Genomic DNA, 22680 nt, shown 5'->3' on the forward strand with positions numbered 1-22680 from the left:
TACAGTTTGAATCAGTCTGAACCAGTTCCAATGTCAGAAAAAAAAAAAAAGAATTGCAATCAAGCCTTTTCTCTCCACCGTAGGTTAGAACACTGCTCCATTACCAGGTGTTGGATGGCTGCAAATTGTTTTAAAAAGCCTATTGCACCAAGCGCTGATACTAGAAGTTGAGTAGAGGTAGTTAGCTCTTTTTCATTTAAAAGTCTCTTGCACCTGGCACTAATTTAGCAGCGTCGGCAAGACTAAAGCTTTTCTTCACCCCGAGGCATCAGTGTGGCCCCTAATTACAACTTGACTGTTATCCAGATCTCATCAATGCTACAAACTTGCACACCTTTTTCAATAGGCAGGGTATTATTTTATTCCAAAACTATATTTCCATTTCAGAAGTGTATAACTTGTGAAGACCAGTTCTTTTTTTTTTTTTTTTTTTCTTTTTTAAGTTCTGTTCTGTGGGCAAAACGTTTCAGGTGCCAGCTAATTCATTAATTGTACTGACACAGATTGGCTTTAAAATGTTTATAAAACTTTCCTGTGGGACTGATCCCTTTTTCTCCAAACGAGAAGCAGTTTTCTCTGCTGGGTCTTGGGTGTGATTTGCTAATGGGGTTTCCTCTGTTTTGCTTCTGGAACTTCATTTGCAGGACCTAAGAAGTTAGCATGAAGAAGCAGCAGGAGGGATATTAGTTAGGAATTCTCTCGTCATTGTAGTGAACAGAACATTGCACGTGTGTTACTAATGCACCATGCCAGAGTTATTAAACACTGCTTGGACTAAAGCAGTACAATAAAGTGGCAAAGCCAAGCTCAAAGGAAAGCACAGATTTACACTAAGGGGAAGTGATGAGAAATTATTCTAAATGACAACGCCTCCAGCAAGTAGGGATGTGCTTTCTTTTGAAATGAAACAGGAATTGGCAATGAAATTTGTTCCTCATATCGAAAACAAAATGAAAAAACAAACAAACAAACAAATGGAATTTCCTTAGCATTTGGGCAGGTCAGTTCCAACAAGTGGGTTATGCACCACTGCCAGCAGATGGAGATGAAGCAACAGCTGACATGGCCATATAGTCCTGCCTTGACATCAGCCTGCAAGTATTCTCCATTTCCAACAGATGTTGGACATACATTTCCCTCTGGGGGATTGCCTGTGAGTAAAAAAAAAAAAAAAAAAAAAAGGAATCCAAAAGAGACGGTGGAAAGATGAGATGTCTATATAGCAATGCTTGCCTCCTGAGGTGATACCATGTGCTCCCTCCTGCAGTAGAGTGTCCTCAGTCCAGTAGCCTTGACTGGCATGAACCAAAAATTTCAATAGCAGTTGCAGGCCTAGAGAGACTTGGGGGTGAAGGGTTTACCCTCTCCCAACTTAGCCAGGACCCAATCCTGCTCTCAGCCAAGGAGAGTTCAGCTCAGGTAAAAGTTTTTTACTAAAAAAAAAAAAAAAAAAAAAAAAGAGAAAAGCAGGAGAAAAAGGGTCTGTTACCTCAGTGTCCGTTGTCCCACTCATGTCTCTGTGGAGTTCAGTGAGGTGAGGTGGTGCAGGCATGGTGGGTTGAGCAGCTGTTTGGTTAGGCCCCGTTCCCAGGCTTCTCTCCTTTTGGCGCATGGTAGGCCATGAGGTGATTTTGCGTTTTTTGCTGTGGGCTTTTGGTACGCACCTGTGCGCCCAGTTGTGTACTCAACTTTTGTCTTTTTTGGTTTTGGTACTAGGCGCCCAGTTGCACTTGCGGCCTAGGCCCGTATGCTTACGTGCACATTTTTTGTGTGCATCCATTTTGGGCATGGGTTCTATGCGTGTGTAATCTAGGTGCAAGCTTTTACCATTCTGTAAGCTTACAACCATGGCACCTGCAGTGAAGAAGCCTAAGGGGTACATTTTCAAAAACAGCGCGCACACAAAAGTACGCTGGATTTTATAAGATACGCGCGTATCTTATAAAATCCGGGGTCGGCGCTTGCAAGGGGGTGCACATTTGTGCAACCTGTGTGCCGAGCCCGGCGTGCACTGCCTGTTCCCTCCGAGGCCGCTCTGAAATCAGAGCAGCCTCGGAGAGAACTTTCCTTCCGCCTCCCCTCACCTTCCCCTCCCTTCCCCTAACCCACCCCCCCCGGCCCTATCTAAAACCCCCCCCCTACCATTGTTGGCAGATTTACACCTGCCAGAGGCAGGTGTAAATCTGTGCGCGCCAGCAGGCTGCTGGCGCGCCATCACCCGACCCAGGGGCTGGTCCGGAGGCCTCGCCCATGCCCCCGACATGCCTCCCGCCCCGAAATTCACGCCGCCCACCCGACACGCCCCCTTTGCAAAGCCCCGGGACTTACGCATGCCGCCGAGCCTATGCAAAATAGGCTCAGCGTGCGCAGGGGCCTTTTAAGAGGGTTACGCGCATAACTTATGCGAGTAACCCTTTTAAAATCTGGCCCTAAGCGCTTATCCATTTGTGCTGCATGCCACATCAGCCATTCAGCTGGAGCTGTGTTTAAACCTATGTCAGTGCTGCCTGGATGCTTGGGGAGATTTACCTCCTTCTGATTTTGCTAATGATGGTCCATCTCCTTGGTCTCTGGGGAGTGGGACTGAAAGTGGCATGATGGGGGGTGTCCTCTCCCTCAGTTGATCCATGGACCGAGTTGTCAGGAGACACTTGATCTCAGGATGTCAGCTTTGGGCCTATGGGGCCCGTCCTTTTCCTGGGTAGAATTCTTCCAGGGATTGCAGATATTTCTACAGGGGCAGTCTTCTGAGTCGGCACTGCTTGTTAATGTAGATTCATGTGTGCAGGCTGCTCTTCTGCCTGTCTCCACAGTCAAGTGCTGTGGAGCAGTGCAGTTTGACAAAACTCGAATGCAGGTGGATCAAGATACTGATGATGATAGTGGTGGCTCTCACAGTGAGGAAGGGGAAATTCCCCCAGATTTGGAGCCTTATAGAATTCTTTTCTATTTCTTTCATAGTTGCCAAGCTTGATCTCTCAGACCTTGAAGACCCTTGGAGTGGCTGGGTCTGACTCCTTGAGAATGAAGAAGGAGGAACCCATTTTGGTCACTGTACACATGATTTCTTGTTTCTTTCCACTCCTGGATGCAATCCAGGAATTGATTGATCTGGAATGGAGTGTGCCAGAAGCATCCTTTAAAAGAGGATGTATCTTGGTGGGTTTATATCCCTTGGATCCGCAGGCCAGAGAGCAGTTGCACTTCCCTAAGGTGGATGCCTTGGTGTGTTCTGTCACAAAACATACCACTGTCCCGGTAGATAGAGGTGTGGCATTGAAGGATGCTCAGGATAGAAGGAGTAAGGCTATCCTGAAGCAAGCCTTTGAGGCACTGATGATGAACTTACAAATTGCTTCTTCTTGTGCTTTGGTAGCTCGGGCTATCTTGTCTTTGAAAAGATTCTGCTAGCTCTGTGTCCGGTCTTGGACCTAAGATAGAACCAGGGACTGCCTTCTTAGCTGATGTGGGCTGTGACTTGGTTCACAGCTGCCAGAGGAGCTGCTTTGATTATTGCAGCCAGGTGGTGGCACTTGTGGCTGTACAACTGGTTGGCAGATACTATCTCAAAGGACAATATTACCAAGCTACCCTTCAAGGGTTCACTTTTATTTGGCAGTAAATTAGAAAAAACTGGCAAGTAAATGGGGAGAGACCCAGATCCCTCATTTGCCAGAGGACAAGAAACCTATGGCCAAGTCTTTTCAGGTGGGTGGCCACTCTCAAGACTACGGCTATTTTCGGTCTTTATAGTTGAGGTTCTTCCCAGAGGTCCCGGCCCTTCCACAGGTCTCAGTCCTTTCACCCCGAGGACCTTGAAAGAATGTGGGCTCCAGAGGTGGAGCTCTTCTGTTTTCCCAATGAAGGTTTGCAGGCTCACCTGGTGGTTTAGAAGATAGGTGGTCACCTATCCCAATTTTATCATGGGTGGGTCCAGATTATTTCAGATCAATGAGTTCTCAGGTATGCTCACAAGCTTCATTTCATTCCTCTGAATGCTTTTATGGTCTCCCCTTGCAACTCCCCTCAGAAGAGGGTAGAAGTGGAAGTGATGCTACAAAGGTTGTTGAACCTGAATGTGGTGATTCCTGTTCCCGAACTGCAGTGAAATACAGGCCATTATTCCATTTATTTTATCATGCCCAAGAAGGAAGGGTTGTTTCGGCCTATACTGGATCTGAAGGGCATCAACCAACATTTACGAATCACGCATTTCAGGATGGAAATAGTGCAATCTGTCATGATGGCAGTACAAGCAGGGGGGAGTACCTAATGTCTCTAGATCTGATGGAGGCGTATCTACATATTCCTATCTGACAGGAACATTAGCGGTTCTATGGTTTGCTAATCTGGATCATCATTACCAGTTTCAGGCTTTGCCTTTTGGGCTAGCCATGGCGCCCAGGACCTTTTCCAAGGTCATGGTGATGGTAGCAGAGGTCCTCTGCAAGGAGGGCATTCTAGTTCACCACTATCTGGACGACTGGTTGATTTGAGCTAAGGACATGCAAGGGAGTTTTCGTAATTCCTGCAGGGTGGTGTCCGTACTACGAGAGCTAGGCTGGGTAGTAAATCTGGCCAAGAGCAATTTGCAGCCATTTCATACCCTGGAGTATCTCTGGGTTCAGTTCAAACACAAGGCAGGATAGAGTATTTCTACCAGAGTTTTGGATCCGCATGTTGATGATGCAAGTTTGATCCCTGCAGAACTCTGTTCATCTGATTATGTGGTCTTATCTGCAGGTCCTGGGGTTGATGGCTACCGCATTGGAAGTGGTTCCCTGGGCAAGGGCACATATGTGCCCTCTTCAGCATGCATTGCTCTCCCAATGGAGTCCACAATCGCAGAACTATGTGGTGAGGCTGCTCCTGCTGTTAAAGGTGAGGTCCCTGTTGGACTGTTGGTTACAGGTGAATCATCTCAGGAAGGGAGTTTCCCTGAAGACACTGGATTGGTTAGTGCTCACAATAGATGCGAACCTCTGGGGCTGGGAGGGGGGGCTTACTGTCAGGAGTTAGTGGTACAAGGGTGCTGGAATGCAGTAGAGCGGCAGTGGAACATCAACAGGCTGAAGGCATGAGCAGTTCGGTTAATGTGCTTGCTGAGTGGATAGAAGCTTGGGCGGTTCGAATAATGTCTGACAATGCGACAATGGTGATTTACATCAATCATCAGGGTGGAACCAAGAGTCAACAGGTGTCAGAGGAGATATATGTGCTCATGGTGTGGGCGGAGCAGCTTCTCATAAGCATATCCACCTCACATTGCCAGAAAGGACAATATCAGACCCAATTTCCTTAGCAGGAGAAACTTAGACCCAGGAGAATGGGAGCTGATGGATGAGGCCTTTCAGCTCCTGATGAACTGCTGGGGCCTACCAGATCTAGACCTGTTGATGAACTTCAACAATGTGAAGGTTCCATGCTTCTTCATTCGCAGGCGGGACACAAAAGTGATGGGCATCGATGCTCTTGTTCAGGAGTGGCCACGCAGCACCCTTCTGTATACATTTCCACCCTGGCCTCTGGTGGGCAGACTGGTTCAGAAGGTTCCAAGTCAAACCAACACTCCTTTTAGTGGCTTTGGATTGGGCTTCTGGTGGGCAGTCCCTCAGGCTACCATCTCAGATGATTCTGTTACATCAGGGGCCCATTCTGCATGAGAATATGGGTCGATTCTGTCTTATGGTTTGGCCATTGAAAGGGCTCGGTTGTTGAAGTGAGTTTTTTTGCTTGCGGTAATTTTCACTCCTCTTCAGACCCAGAAATGTTCTACTTCTCTAGCCTATGTTAGAATTTGGAGGTTTTTTTAGGCCTGCTGTTCTGAACGAGGTGTGCTCAACCGCTCAAGGTGGATATTCCTTTTATTCTGGAATTTTTACAAGATGGTGTGCTTAAGGATTTGCAGTCCTGGCTCCTTATAGGGGAGAGTCAATGAAGGGCCTTTGTCTTTTCATCTGGACATGTCACGTTTCTTGCAGGGAGTTAAGCACCTTTGCGCCCCTGTTATACCTTCCAATGCTCTGTGGGACCTTAACTTGGTCCTCGAATTTTTGGCAGGGCCAACTTTTTGACTGCTGCATACTCATTCCTTGTGGTTGCTTCCTTTGAAGACAATTTTTCTAGTAGCAATCTGTTTGGCAAGTCAGGTCTCTGAGCTGTAGGCTTTTTCCTGCTATGAGCCTTTTCTCTGTATGACTCCGAATGTGGTTCTACTTTGGACTGTGCTCTCCTTTTTGCCCAAAATGGTTTCGGAGTTTCATTTGAATCAGTGCATTTCTCTGCTTGCCTTGGACAGGGAAAGAGATGAAGCTGAGTACCGCCTTTTATGTTCCTTGGACATCAAGCGTCATTTATTGTGGTGCTTGGAGATGACTAAGGCTGTTCAGAAGTCTGATCGCCTGTTTGTGCTTCATGGTGGAGGTAAGCAGGGAGCACCGGCAACGCAGGCAACAATTGCCTGCTGGGTTAAGGAAGTCATTCCAGCAGCCTATGTGACTGCTGGGGTTGCCTTTCCGAAACAGATTAGACTGCATTTCATAAGGGCTCAGGCGGTATTGTGGGTGGAACTTTGTTGTCACTTGCTGAAATTTGCTGAGCAGCGGTATGTTCATCTTTGCACACCTTCTCCAAGCATTACCACTTTGATGTTAGGGCTGGGGAGGATGCCGCGTTTGCATGGGCGGTTATTGACTGGATTGCTGGCAGCCTCCTGGCCATTTTTGAGATTAGCTTTGGTACAATCCCACTCGTTGGGCTTGACCTGCCCAAATGCTAAGGAAGGAGAAATTACTACTTACCTGATAATTTCCTTTCCTTTAGTAAGGGGAGATGAATCCCAGACCTGCCCTCGGCTGCCAATATTTGAATTTGTGGTTAGCCTTTCTTTGGGTGAGCTATGCAGCATATGATTTCTGCTTTTCATTGAAAACTGATGTGGCTTCTTTAGGCCTTAGTTTGCTAGATATCTTCTTTCTTTTGGCTGAGCTCAGTGTTCCTATTGGTTGAAAAAGCATGAATGGTTCCCTATTGCTAATAATGTTCAAGTAAAAATCAGTTTTGTCCACAGTTTGGCTTTTCCAGAGAATGCTGGCGGGCTGATGTTGGGGCGATACTATGACGTCAACTTTTGCTCCATCTGCTGGCAGAGGTGCATAACCCACTCATTGGGACTGGCCTGCCCTTCACTAAAGGAAAGGAAATTATCAGGTAAGCAGCAATTTCTCCTTTGTTCAGTTTTGTTTTCCATGTCAGCCACCAGCCCTTGTCCTGTGGAAAACCCCTACCATCGCCAAATTAAAAAGAAAAAAGAAAGTAAGTTCCCCATTATCCCCATTTTCCAAACCCATCTTAACCCTTTCTATAGCTGCTGAAGGCCAAAGTGGGCAGGAGAGATCCCCAGGCCCTCTTGCCCCACCAAGTTAATCTTTCAAAATGGCACTGATAAGCCTGAGGCTGGCTCCGTTTTGTTGTATGGAGGTACAGAAGTATCCCCTCATGATAAACTGGTGGCAGCCTGAGAGCCATTGGCCCAGAGAGCCACGTGTGGCTCAATGTAGTTTTGACTAAGGATGTGCATTCATTATGAGATGACATGAAAACTACAACAAAACAGGTGCTTTCGTTTTGTGTTACCAAAAAAAAAAAAAAAAAAAGCTACCAAAGAAATTCATTTTTATTTCCATTCCATTTCATTTTCTGTTTTGTGTGCACAACTGGTACACTATTTCTCATGAATTTTGCATCCACCAGTTGCAACTTACATTCACAAATTGCAAATTATGCACACAAAAAAAAGACAATGAAAAGAAAAAAAATTAAATGAACTGAAAACCTCCCCCCAAAAGCCCTGAAACAAAATAAAATAAAGCACAGTGAAAATAATTGGTGGATACAGCCTGCCCAGTAAACGCGGGGTCTTGCTGACCTGCATCGTGTGACCCTGATGTACCTAAGCTTTGAGAATAGCAGCAGGGCAGGACTTCAGCACTACCTTTCTCTCGTGAGCGGCGTGCCTTAGATGAAGCCTCCCATCCGTCACTGTGGTTGCAGCTATTGAGGCATGGGAGGGAAACAAAAAGGTGGTCAGGAGATGACAGGCTCGTCTAGGGTCCTAAAAATGTCATGCTATGTGTTAATCCTTTTGAAGGAATGTGAATACCACAAAAACTAAAGCCAACTCATAGTTCTCTAAAGGTAGTATCCTCAGGCCTGATCGAGGCTACAATGCAACAATATATACTGTCCTCCCCTCTAAATCGAGGCAGAGACTATCTTGCTAGAGCAGCTTCTCACTTTATTATAAAATCCAGCTTTGGACACATATAGAAGCGAGCCAGCCAAAAGAAGATTGATAGGAGACAAGAAACCAACTAATCCCTGAGCCCAGTAGTTCTCTATGGCCAGCTCCCACTGCTGAAGGGGTATGTTGTGTACCTATTACTCTTGATTCCTTCCTGCTGCTCACTCTGAAGATCTCGCTGAGAGGAGCTCTGCACCTTGTTTAACTTCTCTTTCATATGCATGATGTCTCCATGCAGACCCCAGGCACGATAAAGCTGCATCAGGTCAGTGCTTCCAGGAAGAAAGATGGATTCCAGGGTTTCTGAAGCATAGTAAGCCATCTGAAATAGAATCAGTAGCACAGAGTGCTGAAAAAAAAAGCCTTTAACAGCACTGACCCTTACACCAATCAGAGAGAGGCTGGCTCAAGAGATGAGGGCAAAAAAAAGAAATATAAAATAAAATAATACAAAATGTAAAAATGTTACAGGTGCTCACAAGACAAAACCAAATTAAAATATATATGAATCTATATTTTAAAAGAATTCATGCCATTACTATCTGCTGATGATTATGTTGCATACAACCTTCCTCATGCCAGACAATGGATGACCTGGATTTTTCAATAAATAATCCTGTTTGTGCTTAATATATTGGGGTACTTTCTTTTCCCTTTCTGCTTATTCAGTGTGGACAAACTATTATATTTATTTATAAAATTTTGGTTTTCCTTACTTCCAAAGGTAGAGTGGTCAGAGCAGATAACAATAGCTATCATCCAGTACATAACTGATTACATAAAATTCATACATAAGCTCTTACAAATAATAATGCCATTACTTCTTTCCTAAACAGCTTTATAACCATCTGGGCCCAGAGCTCTGCTGGCAATAGCATTCATAAGAACCTGAGTCAAAGACAAAACTAGTGAATAAATATTAGCTGGTCCTTTCCTGGTGAATTATTGGCAGGAGGATAAGGCTTTAATGGGGCTCTGATTTCCAGACCAGATGCCACTCGTTCAGAAATCTTTTATCTTCAGTCTAGGAGGGGATAACATGGCTCATAGGTTGCTTTCATTTCAAGGGGCCAGCTTAATGTGGCATACCAAGGTGCAGGAGCAGGGGTGGCTAACTCTGGTTCTCAAGAGCCAGAAACAGGCCAGGTTTTCAGGATATCCATAATGAATGTGCATGAGAGGGATTTGATTACAATGGAGGCAGTGCATGCAAATCTCTCTCATGCATGTTCATTGTGGATATCCTGAAAACTTGACATGTTTGTGGCTCTCAGGGAGCGGGGTTAGCCACCTCTGTAGAGGACCTCTGATAATAAATAAAATACCAATATTCTTTGGAAGTATATTGATATATTTTGGGACCCACAAGGAACAAAGAAATAAACAAGATTGGAAAGATCATCTGCCAGGACTGCTCAAAATTTACAAAGATAGTTTTTATACCAAGCATAAATTTCCAAAATGCGTGTGTGTATGTGAATAAGAGTGACACTTTGTATATATGCGAGAGAGAGAGATGCAGCTTTGCAGAAGAGGGAAGCTTTGTGTGTTTGTGTGAGAGAGAGGGGATCAGACTTTGTGCATGTGGGTATATGAGAGAAAGAAATTGAAACTTGCTTTCCAGAGTATGAACTCGTGGGTTTGTGGGAAGGGAATGTGTTTCTGTGCTATGGTGTGCAGGGAGGGTTTTGTTGGTGGAGGAGTTAATTTCATTCATTTTTAAATTACTTTGTTTCAGTATGTGCTATTTTTCAATAGTGTGCATTGAAAACTGACCACCCGCCCCCGCACTCCCACCCTATCCTGTGCCAACTAAATGTTCCAGATCTGGATAAAAAAGCTCCTCCCAATCCCCCTTAACTTACCTCATCCAAGCTAACTGGGACAGGAGCAAACTTCACTTGCTCCTTCTCCACCAATGCCGCGCTTTAAAATGGCCCATTGGAGGGGGACAACCTTTTGGGCAGCTGATTAATGCAGGTAAAACACTCTGAACACTGTCCACACAAAGTGTTGTACTGCTGTCATTTGGGTAATCCCAAAATGTGATTATCGACCATGGTTTAGCTCTAACTGCGGAATACCAATGAAACATTTTTTTTTCCTTTTAGTTTCTTAAGGAATGTGATTACATGCAGATTAGGTCAATCAACACAAGTACTGGAAGCGTGAGCAAAGGTGTCCCTCTGTATTTATAATATAAGGTTAATGGGAGTGTTGTAGTGCGGGTGGCACAGGCAGCAGGTCACACCCTGAGATGATTATGACAACGTCACCTGTCGATTGCACTAACAATTAATTGTCCTGTAAGTTTCCGCGCATGCTTTCAGTTTTGCAATAAATTTAATTATGTAGTTATCCAACTAGATTTGTCTGTGATTAGCGGCTTCCTGTAAAGACTTGTCTTTTCTTTTCCTGTTTTGTTCAGCACTTCTCTTTTACCTTCCTTTCCTTAGTCAGCAGACTGGAAATAAAGGCAAAGGCTTGGTTTGATAACTCATCTGAGAGACTCCCATCCTTCAGGCAGGAAGGGGGAGGGAGTGCTGCTGCTGTGGTACGCAGAGAGCCATGTGCCGGTTTGATGGTGACCCTGAACTGGGTGACATCTACTGGAGGTATCTCTAAAAGGAGCTGTCTCCTTTTTTCCACCAGTCCTGAAAGTTCAGTTCACTGCATGCAGAAGAGGATGTGGGGGGAAAATAAAAGAGACAAGCTCTAGTGGCTGCACACAATGGGAGAGGACTGGAAAGGAGTAGGGAAAACAGGAGAGTGACAGATGGCCCTTGCCTAGAGTAGAATACCTGAGCTTCAATTATGACGGGAGGCAATTATCTCACAATCTGGCCGATGCAATTCTGTGTGCTGTGGCCAGCGCACGGCGTAACACACGATTGGATGCACGTTTTGGATGTGCATCCATAACCCCTGAGGCAATACGGGGATTAACGCATCCAAAATGCACGTCCAATCGAACACAGAGCTAATGGTGCTCATCACATGTAAATTCCAAGTAGATGAGACTATTAGCTAATCCCCGCGATTGAAAACATTTCCTATGCAGCCAATGCTCTCCTCCCAACGTGGCAAATTTTACACTAGCCCGGGGCTGGCGTATGAGGTATGCTGCACTCAAGGGCTCACTGGAAAAAGAATTCCTGCTTTCTGTGATGTCTCCATTTAGTATTGTCGTGATACTAAGTAGGAGGAACCACAGAAAGCAGACTGAAGTAAAAAAAAAAAAAAAAAATTCTGGGCACCCACTATAAACGCACAAGATAGACAGACCAGGCCGTGTATCTGGTGCTGGTATCTTGTTCCAGTGGTGGGGGAAAATGGATGCTGGCATTGAGCATCTGGTTTCTCAGCTCACACTGACCACCACCTGTCCTGGGCACCGAGGAGGCACTAGGGAGACGCAATTTTCCTAGCACCTCCTTTTTACTGTGACCCCCCCCCCCTCATTTAAATAATGCATCGTGCACCCAGGAGAGGTGGCTGGGCACGCGTGAGGAGAGCAGGTGCTCAATTATAGGCACCCATTTTACATGAGCCGATATTGCATCAGCCTGAACGAGTATGCATGAAAGAGATTTGCTTGCCCTGCCTCCGCTGTGTGGAAATCTATTTCCTGCATATTCACTATGGATTATCCTGAAAACATGAATGGGGCTTTGATTGCCTCGAGCCCTGAGGTGAGAACAACCACTGCCCTATAGTACTCCACAAGCACTGTTGCTTAATGACCACAACTCGTTCCTTCTCAAACAAGTGGTGAAAATCCTCTTCTATGGATCTGCGGTGAATTCTGATAGTACCTGTTTGCAGTGACAGACAGATCTCTAGCAAAGTGTTTCTCAACCTTTTTATGGCCAGGGACCAGTTGCCTGGCCTAAACTGACATGGGTTTGTTGGCTGGTGGAGGGGGAGAAGTCCTGAAGCGTAGGAGAGGTGTTTCCTCCTATGACGGAAAAGCATAGGGGTCCCATCCATGGCTAAAGTGCAGGGGAGGAGTACATGCACTCCCGCACACCCCTTTTTCAGGAGTCTTTTCTACACTCGGCCCTTCCCCTATTGTTTTAAGTACAAACATTATGACAAAGGAGCTGTGCTTCTTGCACACAGAGCAGAGGAAGGAACAAAAATCAGGCCTTCCAAGAGCTACAAATACTTACATTGGAGGCAGTAGCAGTGGACACAGATGATGCCCCTTTAAGGGGGCCTGGTTCTTCCAGCAGCCTTCATGGCTGCTGGCAACCTCTTGGTTCTTTGTGTTTATTTACAGAGCTAGAGTGGGGGCAGTATGGGGCTCAACTGTTAACCATGCCAGCACAAGTGAAGAGTCAGAGAGTGCCAGAAGCCTGTCCCTGCACCTAGAAGCAGCAGCAACTACTGCCAGAATGAAGCCACTGCTAGGACATTTTGACCAGGTGGTTTAGGGCAGCAAAGAATGACCCAGTTGTGATGGCAAGTGACTGGGTGGGAGCTGGTACCTATGTGGCTGCAGTGTGTGGGTCTGCTTCTTCCTGCAATAACTGCTACTCTGCAGAGTGGCAAAGATTCTGCAGGGCACTGCTGCAGGTCCGCGGACTAGTGGCTGAGAAGCACTAACAAGATTGTTTCCAGAGAAGATGAAAGCGTAGGGAGTGCTAATCATGGCTAATAAATTATCGAGATAATTAATTGGTTTGGCTTTAAGAAGAACAGTGAACAAGGCTGAAGAAACCTACAGAACATGTGTCCTACCTACCTCCAGCTCCTACAAATCATCCAGACTTTTATTAATATGTTGCCAAGCAGATGTGCTTTCATAATCAGAATATTACTGCAAGGCAGTCTCTCTTTCTGTCCTCTAAACAATAATTTCAGAATAATATGTTAGGCTGTGTTATGCCTGAGGAAAAGCAATCCTTGCTTTATCCTTCTGCATCAGCAGCATTTCACACCCTGGAGACCCTCATCCTGATGTGGTTCCTCCTTGTCCTGTCCCTTGTGTTGGCTGTTGCAGCATTTAGCCTGCACTAAAATTATTTATCACATGCTAAACCACTAAAATGAAAATAAATAAATAGCAAACAAATTGAAAAATAAAGCAAATGGTTTGTTTTTTTTTCCCATGCACACTCCTGAAGTTCAGTAGTTTGCAGCCACCCCTGGGGTGAATGGTCTGGCAGTCACTGCTGCTACTCAGACTGCATGAAAGTATCCAAAAGGATGAGAGGAAAAAAAAAAGAAGCTTGGCAATGGACTGTGCTCCTGGACTGGTGATCATCATAAAGCAGAGCTCGTATCTAGTATCGTAGCAGGAAACCAGTGGCTCCTGATTTACGATCCTTACCAGAAACTTATCCATTTGGTTGCTCTTCGTGTATTTGTACAGTTTGTTCAGCCTTTTCCCATCCAGTTCCGAAAAGAGGGAAACAAATCTCCACATCATCCTACAAGAAGAAGGAAGAATGAGCAAAATGGGAAGCCTCCTTAGCAACAAAGTCCTGCGTGACATCATTCAGTTACTGCTCCTTCTGCCGGGAGCTAATTGTACCCTAGGACGAGTGGCGGTTATCATAAACCCTTCTGAAAATGCTGATTCCAAGGATGACCCCCCCCTTCCCATCATTTCCTCGTCTCCTACTTGCCCCCTCCCTTCTCCCTCTTCCCTCCTTCCTATCTCTATCTTTTCTCTCCCTTCTCCTATCCTTCTTTCCCCTCTCTTTATCCTTTCCTCCCCATCTCCCAATCTATCATCGATAGATCATTAGGCAGACATACAGAATAAGATAATAGGTTTATTGGCAGTTACTACCCTAAGCAACTTGTTGGGCAGACTATTTTGATCATTATATGCTTTCATAAACGATGTTACTATGTTAGTATCCATTATTACACCTAATGAAATCTGTCAGTCAATCCAATTGCTTGTCTACTCATTCTTATTGGACCATTTAACAACAAGCAGTTGGGTATACGTTTCCTAAGGCTTTGTTGGTATAAAAACGTTGCCTATGATTTATGACTACTAACCAATGGCAGGGCAGCTTTCAAAATGCTGAGGTGCAGCGCAGTCAGGCCGATGCAATATTTGTGCGGGGAAAACGAGTGCTTTCCTAATGCACGCCCATCCACTTCTCCAGGGGGGTGCGATGCAGTAGGCAAATGAGCTGCTGAGTTAAAAAGGAGGCGCTAGGGGGATTTGTGCATCCCTAGCGCCTCCTCAGCATCGGGCGCCCAGGAGAAGTGGCTGTCAGCCCGGGTTAGGAAAACGGACGCTCGTAAATTGAGAGTCCGTTTTCCTAACCTGACCACTGTCGACTTTGGGTTTTTTTTTTCATGTTGCTGCTTTCTGTGGTTCCTCTGACTTAATATTGCCAAAATATTAAGTTGAAGGAACCACAGAAAAGCAGTATTTTCTAATAGCCTCATCAACATGGCATTTACATATGATGGGCACTATTAGCTACGCCCTGGTTTGGATGCGTGTTTTGGACACGCCGATCCCTTTATTGCATCGTGTTATGGACGCGCATCCAAAACACGTGTTAACATGTGCGCTAGCCTGAGCACATGGTATTGCATCGGCCTGAATGTGCTCTGACCTCTGTGAGATTACAACTGAAGTGGCCTGGTCCCCTATAGGAAATTAGAGTAAGGAAGCAAACAGCGATTCCACTTGCCAGGAGCACAGGAAAAGCGTTAACCCGTGGCAGAAATCTGAATGACGCTGCATGAACAATTCAAAAGCTTTAGGGGTGGGAATAGCGGGGGAAGTCGCAGACAGACAGCCTACGAGGCCAGTTCCCTGCAGGAAAGGAGGCTACAAAAATGTTCATTAATGGAATTTCAAAATGCACTCTTACAAAGCTTGCAATGCGTCGCAAAATTTTATACAGCGCAGAGGACCAAATGACCAAACTTCTGTCAAACTTAACCTCACCTATTCTCTTCCTACATCTTACACTTAGAAAATGAATGGGAGAGAACAACTCATTACACCTCATTTTCAGCAGAGCACTAGCTTGTGCCAGAAACCCAGAGAAACGTTTTTAACTCTGGATCTCTCCTGTTCTGGGGCTTTCCCTGCCACATAAGTTCCCTTCCTCGCGGTTCATAATAAAAGCAAGCTGCTGGGCCCTCTGCTGGGTGTGGGATAAACCCACATCCTGAAATGGCTCCTGTTGGCTTAGGTAACAGTGAAAAAAACAAAACAAAACCCGTCTTCGGTTCTTTCATGAAAAACGAGGAAGCAGTAGAGATAGAAGAACTTGTCTAGCATACACCTTCGGCTGTTAACGCATTTCCTGTTCTGATTGGCTAACTGGATTCAGTCTATTCCTTAAAACATTCAGTTGTAGCAAAGTAATTGTTAGGGGTTTGGGGGGTTTTTTTGCCCTTTGCCTTTCCATTGTATTCTGTTATCAGTTTCTTTAAGCATATCACTAACAAGTATAGAAAAATGGCTCCTCCCCAAGAGCACATTTAATGAAAAAATTACTATATATTTTGTGCAGGGAAAGGCGATGGCCCTGCATCTCAGGCCAAAGACTGTGAGCTGTGGCCCAGCAGACTCAAGTTTAATTCTGCTGTTTGTCAGGGTTAGTACCACAGCAAGGACACACTCATTCCTGCTGATGGAGGGAAAGCACCGTGGTGGTCCCCGTCAACCATAAAAAGTGGCGCCGTAGGATCATCTCAGAGGTGATGTGGGAGGAGCATTTTTTATATTATTTTTTTTTCAGTCATTTCAGATCCTTGGAGCAGATTTGGATCAAGCCCACTACAAGCAGTGCAAGGAAGGAGGAAAAGTCAATCCCAGGACATTAGCGAGTAATTCCCATGATGAAATGAATCCTAAAAGGAAATACATTTGCTATTCTGACCCCTGCAGCGCCTGTCTTAGCTCTGAAATGTGTATAATTCTGCTGACAGTGAAGTGCTACTATGTGTTCAGGCCTCACTTCTTCCAGTGTTTCACCTCCCCAGGTTTGCAGTAATTCTGAAGAAAAGCATTGATGTGATCGCCAAGTCTGATCAAGCTTTTCTTTGTGTATTTGAGTTTTTTCTCCTTGGGAAGCTCTTCGGGCAAATCCAGGTTCCTCAGAGATTTCTTCAGAGGTCTCAAATACTCCTTGCACTAAAAGAGAAGACTAAGTGTAGTAAGAACAGCACAACCCTTTTCTTTACTAAGTTCATAATGATTAATAGCGCTGAACTTGATATTCACTTCTTATGCAGCTAAGAAAGCCAAATAAACTTATCCAGCTAACTTAGGGGGTCATTTTCTATCGATATCACACGCGAAAAGCGATAGCTAGATAGGGGCGGAGTTGGGGAGGCGTTGGGACCGGAAGAGGAGGAGTCAGGTCGGGGGGGATGCAGCGGTAACTTCGCTGGCGGCGATAAGGTAAGACCCATTATCACCGCCAGTAGCGCACCCTATAGCACCACCTTTCACGGTGGTGCTATTGCGTGCGAAAGCCGGCAGCGATAACACCGCTGTGGTGCGATCGCTGCCGGCTTTTGCAGGTCTGCCCCCCCCCCGTTTCGCCCCCCCATCACCGCGGGATTCACAAACCAGTGCGATATTAGAAAATCCAGGCCTTAGCTGGAATATTCAGTGGCACTGCCACATCACAGAATATATCCGGATAAGTTTTAAGTTAGCCATATAAAGTAATCTGGCTAATTATAGACCTGCTCAATAGCAGGTTTAACTTATCCAGCTAACTTAGGCCTGGATTCACTATTCTCGCAGAGAATAGTGAATCGCGCGGTACCAGGGGGGCGGGCTTGCGAAAGCAGGCAGCCATTGCACCACTGCGGGGCGCTGGCTGCCGGCTTTCGCACCGAATAACTACATCATAAAAGGTGTAGTTATTTGGCATGAAACTGCCAGTGTGGATATCCTGAAAACCTGGTCTGTTTGTGGCACTCGAGGACTGGAGTTCACCATCCCTACACTAGACAGTTACGGGTTTGCTTCGTGGCTGCAAGAAGCAAGAAATTATTAACAAGGGGATAATAAAGCATAGACATACATTAAAAAAAAGAGAAAAATGACTTGCTGTCTTGGTTAAGTGAATTGGCATCTACTTTGGAATTTTCTAGTGTTTTCATCCAAATGAGCTTTCTAGTCACTTAACAGTTTACTATTTTTAGAAGCCTACATGCAGCCTCTTTGGAGTTAATGACTCAACAGGACATTAAGGGTGTCCTATGTGCATAGCAGCTACATAATTAAATAGAAAGTGTCTAGAGGAGAAATAAATGGCATTAAAAGTATCACTCGATTATATCTGAGTAAACAAATACCCAGGAAATAAAATAACATGTCTAAAGTCACAGAGAAACAGGTTTGCCAACAAACTCCAGGTCATAAGAGTCAAGAGCCATGCCTAGCTGAATCCCACCTCTTCTATGGATTTATAGTTTTTGCTTTTCTTAAGTAAATTCAGTCCTCCAGAATCCCAGACGGGGTCCACTTTGCAGGATGTCCACCATAACTATTCATGAAGCACCAGGCCAATTTGACTAGTCCTCTTTAAAAGCTGACTTTTGAGGACTAGATCAGAGAATTACCAGCCTAGGAAATTATGTTCCTTCATTGGTTCCAGACTCTCACGCTGACTGGATTAGTACCCCCACTCCCAATGCATTTCTGTAGTGTTACGGAACACTATATCCTATCTAGGTAACAGACCCTAAGAGATATATTTACATTTCTAGGGAACAAGAGCGTGTAATTCCTCACAATTTTGAACGTGTCTTGGCCAAGGCCTTCTGTGAAGCAGATGAGCGATCCAGTAACTTGGGTGGATGACGATCTGTCCTCCTCAGGGGTCTCCACATTCACCTTGAAATCACATAGTATGAGATTTTAGTGTCTTTGGGTATCAATCACATGCTGGTACTTTCAGTAGTGGATTAAACTGCTAACAGTTAACACTATTATTTCTAGGCACATTACATTTTAGTGTTTCTTAACATGGATACTGACTTAATTTTTCTTTCAAAACAGGTGTTTGGGGATTCCACTCTACATACCTAGGCCTGAAATCCTAGGGGTTCTGGAACTTTCCACATTAAATAATAATAATAATAATATCACCAAACAGACACCAAACAATATGGAATCCTTCCAAATGAATCAAAACAATTTCCAATACAAAAAAAAAATCAATAAACCCAGCCACATAACTGGTTTCCTTGGATTAAATCCATTCTATGTAAAACTGGAACTGGGTAGACTTCAATTACTGCAACAAAGCAGTAAGAGCATTTACCAAGGGATAAATTTTATGAAAATGTGATTAATTCTTTTAAGGGAGCCAAGACCTGGGCTAGGCTTGAGCCCCAAAGACTACATTAACTTTCTAGCTTTGCCAGTCAGCTGTTAGCATGGGCTTGCCTAGGATTCACTAGACTTAATGAGGCGGCAGGCAAAGTAACCCGAGAGAACCTTAATTATGTTTACAGCGTAAGGTTCACTACTTTGCTTCTTTTCTTCACATATATTTTCAATCAAAAAGAAATTCTGGGTCATTATTTTCTTCAAGTTAACAAGGCTAAAGGAAAAGAAACACGAGATTTCATACACCAGAAGAAAGTAAAGCCGTTTTAAGGATTTTCTTTCAATGTATTATTATTATTATTATTATTATTATTAATTCTTATTTGTGCGCTATTCTAGCCATGTGATGACTTTTCTCCCGCGCCACACTCCCTGCACCTCCTCCGTCCCCGCCCCTTCTGGATGCACCGCCCCCTGCCCTGCTCGGCCCCGCCCTGCCCCAGCGCACCTCCATAGGCTTCATCCCTGGCACTTCAAAGGACTGATCGGGTTTTGGCCGTGGTGGCGGCGGCTCTGACTTCAGAGACTTGAACCAAAACAGGTCTGTGTGACGTCACCGGGCGGCCTCTGACGTCAGACCACTCGAAGCTATCAAAGGCAGCGTGGCTTTTCAAAGGAAAATAATCTTAAGAATTGGGGAAAAATAGTATCAAATGTCAACGAGTTCCTTTGGCGGGGAAAGGACCCAGCAGGAGTCCTGCACATGTTCAGCCCCCACAAGGTGTTTCACTCTCTGGTGCCCTTGCTCCAGAGGTATTTGTGTACCCCCCATATAGCAGATCAGCTTCTGCATCAAGCTCTCCTCATCTCTCAACTGTCAGGGTCTGGTTCACAAAACGTAGATCTATTTCTTGTTACTCACTCCCAGGGATAAGCAGGGGTTTTCCCAGGTCTACCTGGCTGATAACATCTTATAGACTTTTTCTCCTGGAGCTTGTCCAAACCTCTTTGTAAACCCCTCTATGCTAATCACCTTGACCATGTTCTTTGGCAAAAGATTCCAGAAGCTGATTGTACATTGAATGAAAAAAATGCTTTCTACAATTTTTTTTAAATGTGCTGCCTATTAGCTTTATGGAGTGCCCCTTAGCCCTAGTATTGTTTGAAAGGGTAGATAACTATTCTCTGTTTACCCTTTCCACCCCCATCTCCTCTCAGCCACTCTCTTCTCCAAGCTGAAGAGCGCTAACTTGTTTAGCCTTTCCTCCCAGGGGAGCCATTTTCAGTACCTTTTCTAGTTCTGCTATATCTTTTTTTCAAGATGCGCACAATATTCAAGGCGCGGTTGCATCATAGATTGAAACAGAGACATTATAATATTATCCATTCCTCTCCGCTAATTCCTAATTCTGTTTAGGGGTGATGACATGGATGGCAGATCTGATATCGGGGGGGAGGGGATAAGGAGTTCAAGCACCTGCAGAAATGGCATCTATGCCATTAAGCATCCATGGTTTAAAGGTTTGTGTAATAACTGTTATCTGAGATACTTAAGCAGTCCCCAAGCTACAGTCTGTCAATGAGCTCTAACAGAATATCGCCACCTTCCTAGTAAATGCATCTGGGTATTTAGAAAAGACTGGAGCATTTACTGGAAGGAGCTTATAGTTTGTTCTGAGGTAGGATTCATCTCTTCCCAGAGTTGTTTTTTTTATGTGCCTGCTTTATTTTAATTTATTATCCTCGCTCCCTCTCAGCTTCCCTCCTATTCGCAGAGGAGACAGGGAAGCTGGAAAGGATGGCAGAGCAAATAAGTCATTTTCTGTCTGCATATTTCCACTTCTAATGTATGGTCCCCCATTCTGGATTTGGTGGGGGTCTGCCCATGCTCTGTGTGTGACTGAAGTGTGGTAATCTGTTAACATGTAGTTTCTTTGTAGGGATCTGTAGCAGTCCAGTTTGTTCTATTTTCCCAGTAGGAGGTGTAATACATATGCACTGACTGTGTTTTTGGGTAGGGTTTTATCTTCACAGGGTGCCTGCTGATAGATAACATGGGCCCTGCCGTCAGTTAAACTGCACCTATTAACCCATCTTTGAGACTTTAACAGGCTGATACAGTAATCTGAGCACTAAGTAAATGTGCACCAGTTTTCAGTGCATATTATTAGCTCACACTCCCGTTAGCGTGCACTAACAAAAAATGTTAGTTTTTGTTACTTTTTTTACTTTTGTTAGTGCGCATTAACGGGAGGTAGCGCGCACTAAGCCGAAAACGATTTTTCACGAAAAAAAAAGCCAATCCACGGAAATACGAGATTTTCCTGTGGCCACACAAACCCAAAAGCGGAAACGATCGGGCACCCGATGCACATCTCTAATAAGAACTGACTTACGCACTATTTGGCGGCTGCCTCCTGCTGCAAAATAGATGGATAAATCAATATTTTTGCAGCTAAATGGCAGCAGCGGCTGCCACCACTTACACAGATAAGTCAGTACTGGGTAAGTGCCTATTTTTTTTCTTAGCACTAGAAACTTAACTCTAGCCCTGACCCAGGTGTTAAGTTTCCAATGCTAAAAAAGCTCATTGGCCAGATGCAGTTTCTTTGCATCAGGGAGTGCTGCTTAATGCCCTCATTTGCATGGGATTTCCATGCAAGAGTGTCAAGAGGTACTCTTGTGTAGGGATGCACATTTTCAGCACACAAAACTTGTTGTTGTATTGGCAGTAAGTTTTGTGCCCAGAAAATGAGCATTATAGTGCAGGCAGAAAGGTGCGTTCGACTGAATGCACCTTTCTGCATCGGCCTCTTCAGACTTTAATTTGGCTTCTTTGTCTATCTTGATTACATTGTAAAGCTCCTTTGAGTGAGGGCTGTCTCTGAACAGTGCAGCATAGACCCTGTAGCACTATATAAAAGTTTATACTAATAGTAGTATTGGGGTTCTAGGACCTGGCTTAATATTTACATTGTTGCCTTTTTATAGGAAAGGTTGTTGCTGTTTGAGTTCCAGGAGTTAGTGCTGATTTGTTATGGCAGGTTTTCTCGGTTCTGAATGACTTTTATGTAGGATTTTGTGTTATTTCACAAAGTGACTGATAATGGAGGGAGTCTGTGTCACTCTTACTGAAGTGACAACAGAATGTTTATTTTATTTATGTATGATGACTAGTAAGGGGAAGTATCCTAGTACAACCCAGCCAGGCATTTCATACACTATTTTCAGGAAAGCAGTATGGATTTCCTTTTATTTATACATTTATGTATTTATTTCTTCCTTTTTTTTGCACTCTATCTCCAAAAATCAGATAGTAATACATTTCTCATAAGAACATAAGAACTGCCATATTGGGTCAGACTAAGTTTCGGGATGCTCCCGACCCGGCGCAAGTGCAGGGGAGCCATGGTCGTGCCTGATGTATGATGCGAATGCCCTGGATCTCCATCTGCCCATCTGTTGTATGACAGCCTGTGGCAGACTGGCAGTAGCAGCCCTAGAGGCGGCACCGATGTGGAATGAGTGAGTACCAAAACATTCACTCTGAAGCTTGGCTTTTAGCAGCGCTTTCTTGAAAACTGCAGAGAACTGGTATCTGGTTAATGGGGATCTGTCCTGGTGCAGTAAGAACAAACCATCCCCTCTTGGGTGTAATGCTAGGTAAAGTGTCATAGCCGCAACTGGACATGTTATCAGACCTTTGACTGCTGTCAAAGTGATGACTTGACCGAGCGTCTCTTGATCGGTCTTGGACTGTCTCAGTCTCAAGCGTAGCATGGCGTTTGAGATGCTGACGTCCTCCCATAGCAGGCCACGCAGCTGTGAAGCATTCCGCGATGGCGCTTTAAATTCTCTAACACGCAGGGCACCGAAGAATGCAAGTGCGAAAGTGGCTCGGAAGAGTGTAGTCTCGAACTCACCCGCAGCTACCACAGGCAGGATGCTCCACAGCGACATCAGGAGGTCATGGATTAGCGGTCTCCGAGTGTCAGACCGGGGTACGAACTCCCTTGCCCAGCCCAAGTTTACTTTCTTGACTGCAAAGTACTGCTCTGGTCGGCCCATTTCCAGCTTCGTGAAGAATGTTAACATG

At 44.9% G+C, this 22680-nt stretch overlaps 1 protein-coding gene across 1 annotated transcript in view; it reads right to left on the minus strand.

Moving 5' to 3' along the window:
- Nucleotides 1–346: 346 nt before the first annotated feature.
- The window catches only part of C8H17orf64 (chromosome 8 C17orf64 homolog), a 61239-nt gene continuing 38905 nt past the window's right edge, over nucleotides 347–22680 (minus strand). The window contains exons 2-7 of the mRNA XM_029611628.1: nucleotides 18012–18146; nucleotides 16252–16427; nucleotides 13638–13737; nucleotides 8437–8624; nucleotides 7928–8052; nucleotides 347–647 (exon numbers count right to left, since the gene is read on the minus strand). Of these exons, the coding sequence (XP_029467488.1) occupies nucleotides 601–647; nucleotides 7928–8052; nucleotides 8437–8624; nucleotides 13638–13737; nucleotides 16252–16427; nucleotides 18012–18146 (771 nt within the window). The 3' untranslated portion in view covers nucleotides 347–600. The remainder of the gene's footprint in view (nucleotides 648–7927; nucleotides 8053–8436; nucleotides 8625–13637; nucleotides 13738–16251; nucleotides 16428–18011; nucleotides 18147–22680) is intronic.

Source organism: Rhinatrema bivittatum, chromosome 8 (genome assembly GCF_901001135.1).
Source record: "Rhinatrema bivittatum chromosome 8, aRhiBiv1.1, whole genome shotgun sequence".
Lineage (NCBI taxonomy): Eukaryota > Metazoa > Chordata > Amphibia > Gymnophiona > Rhinatrematidae > Rhinatrema > Rhinatrema bivittatum.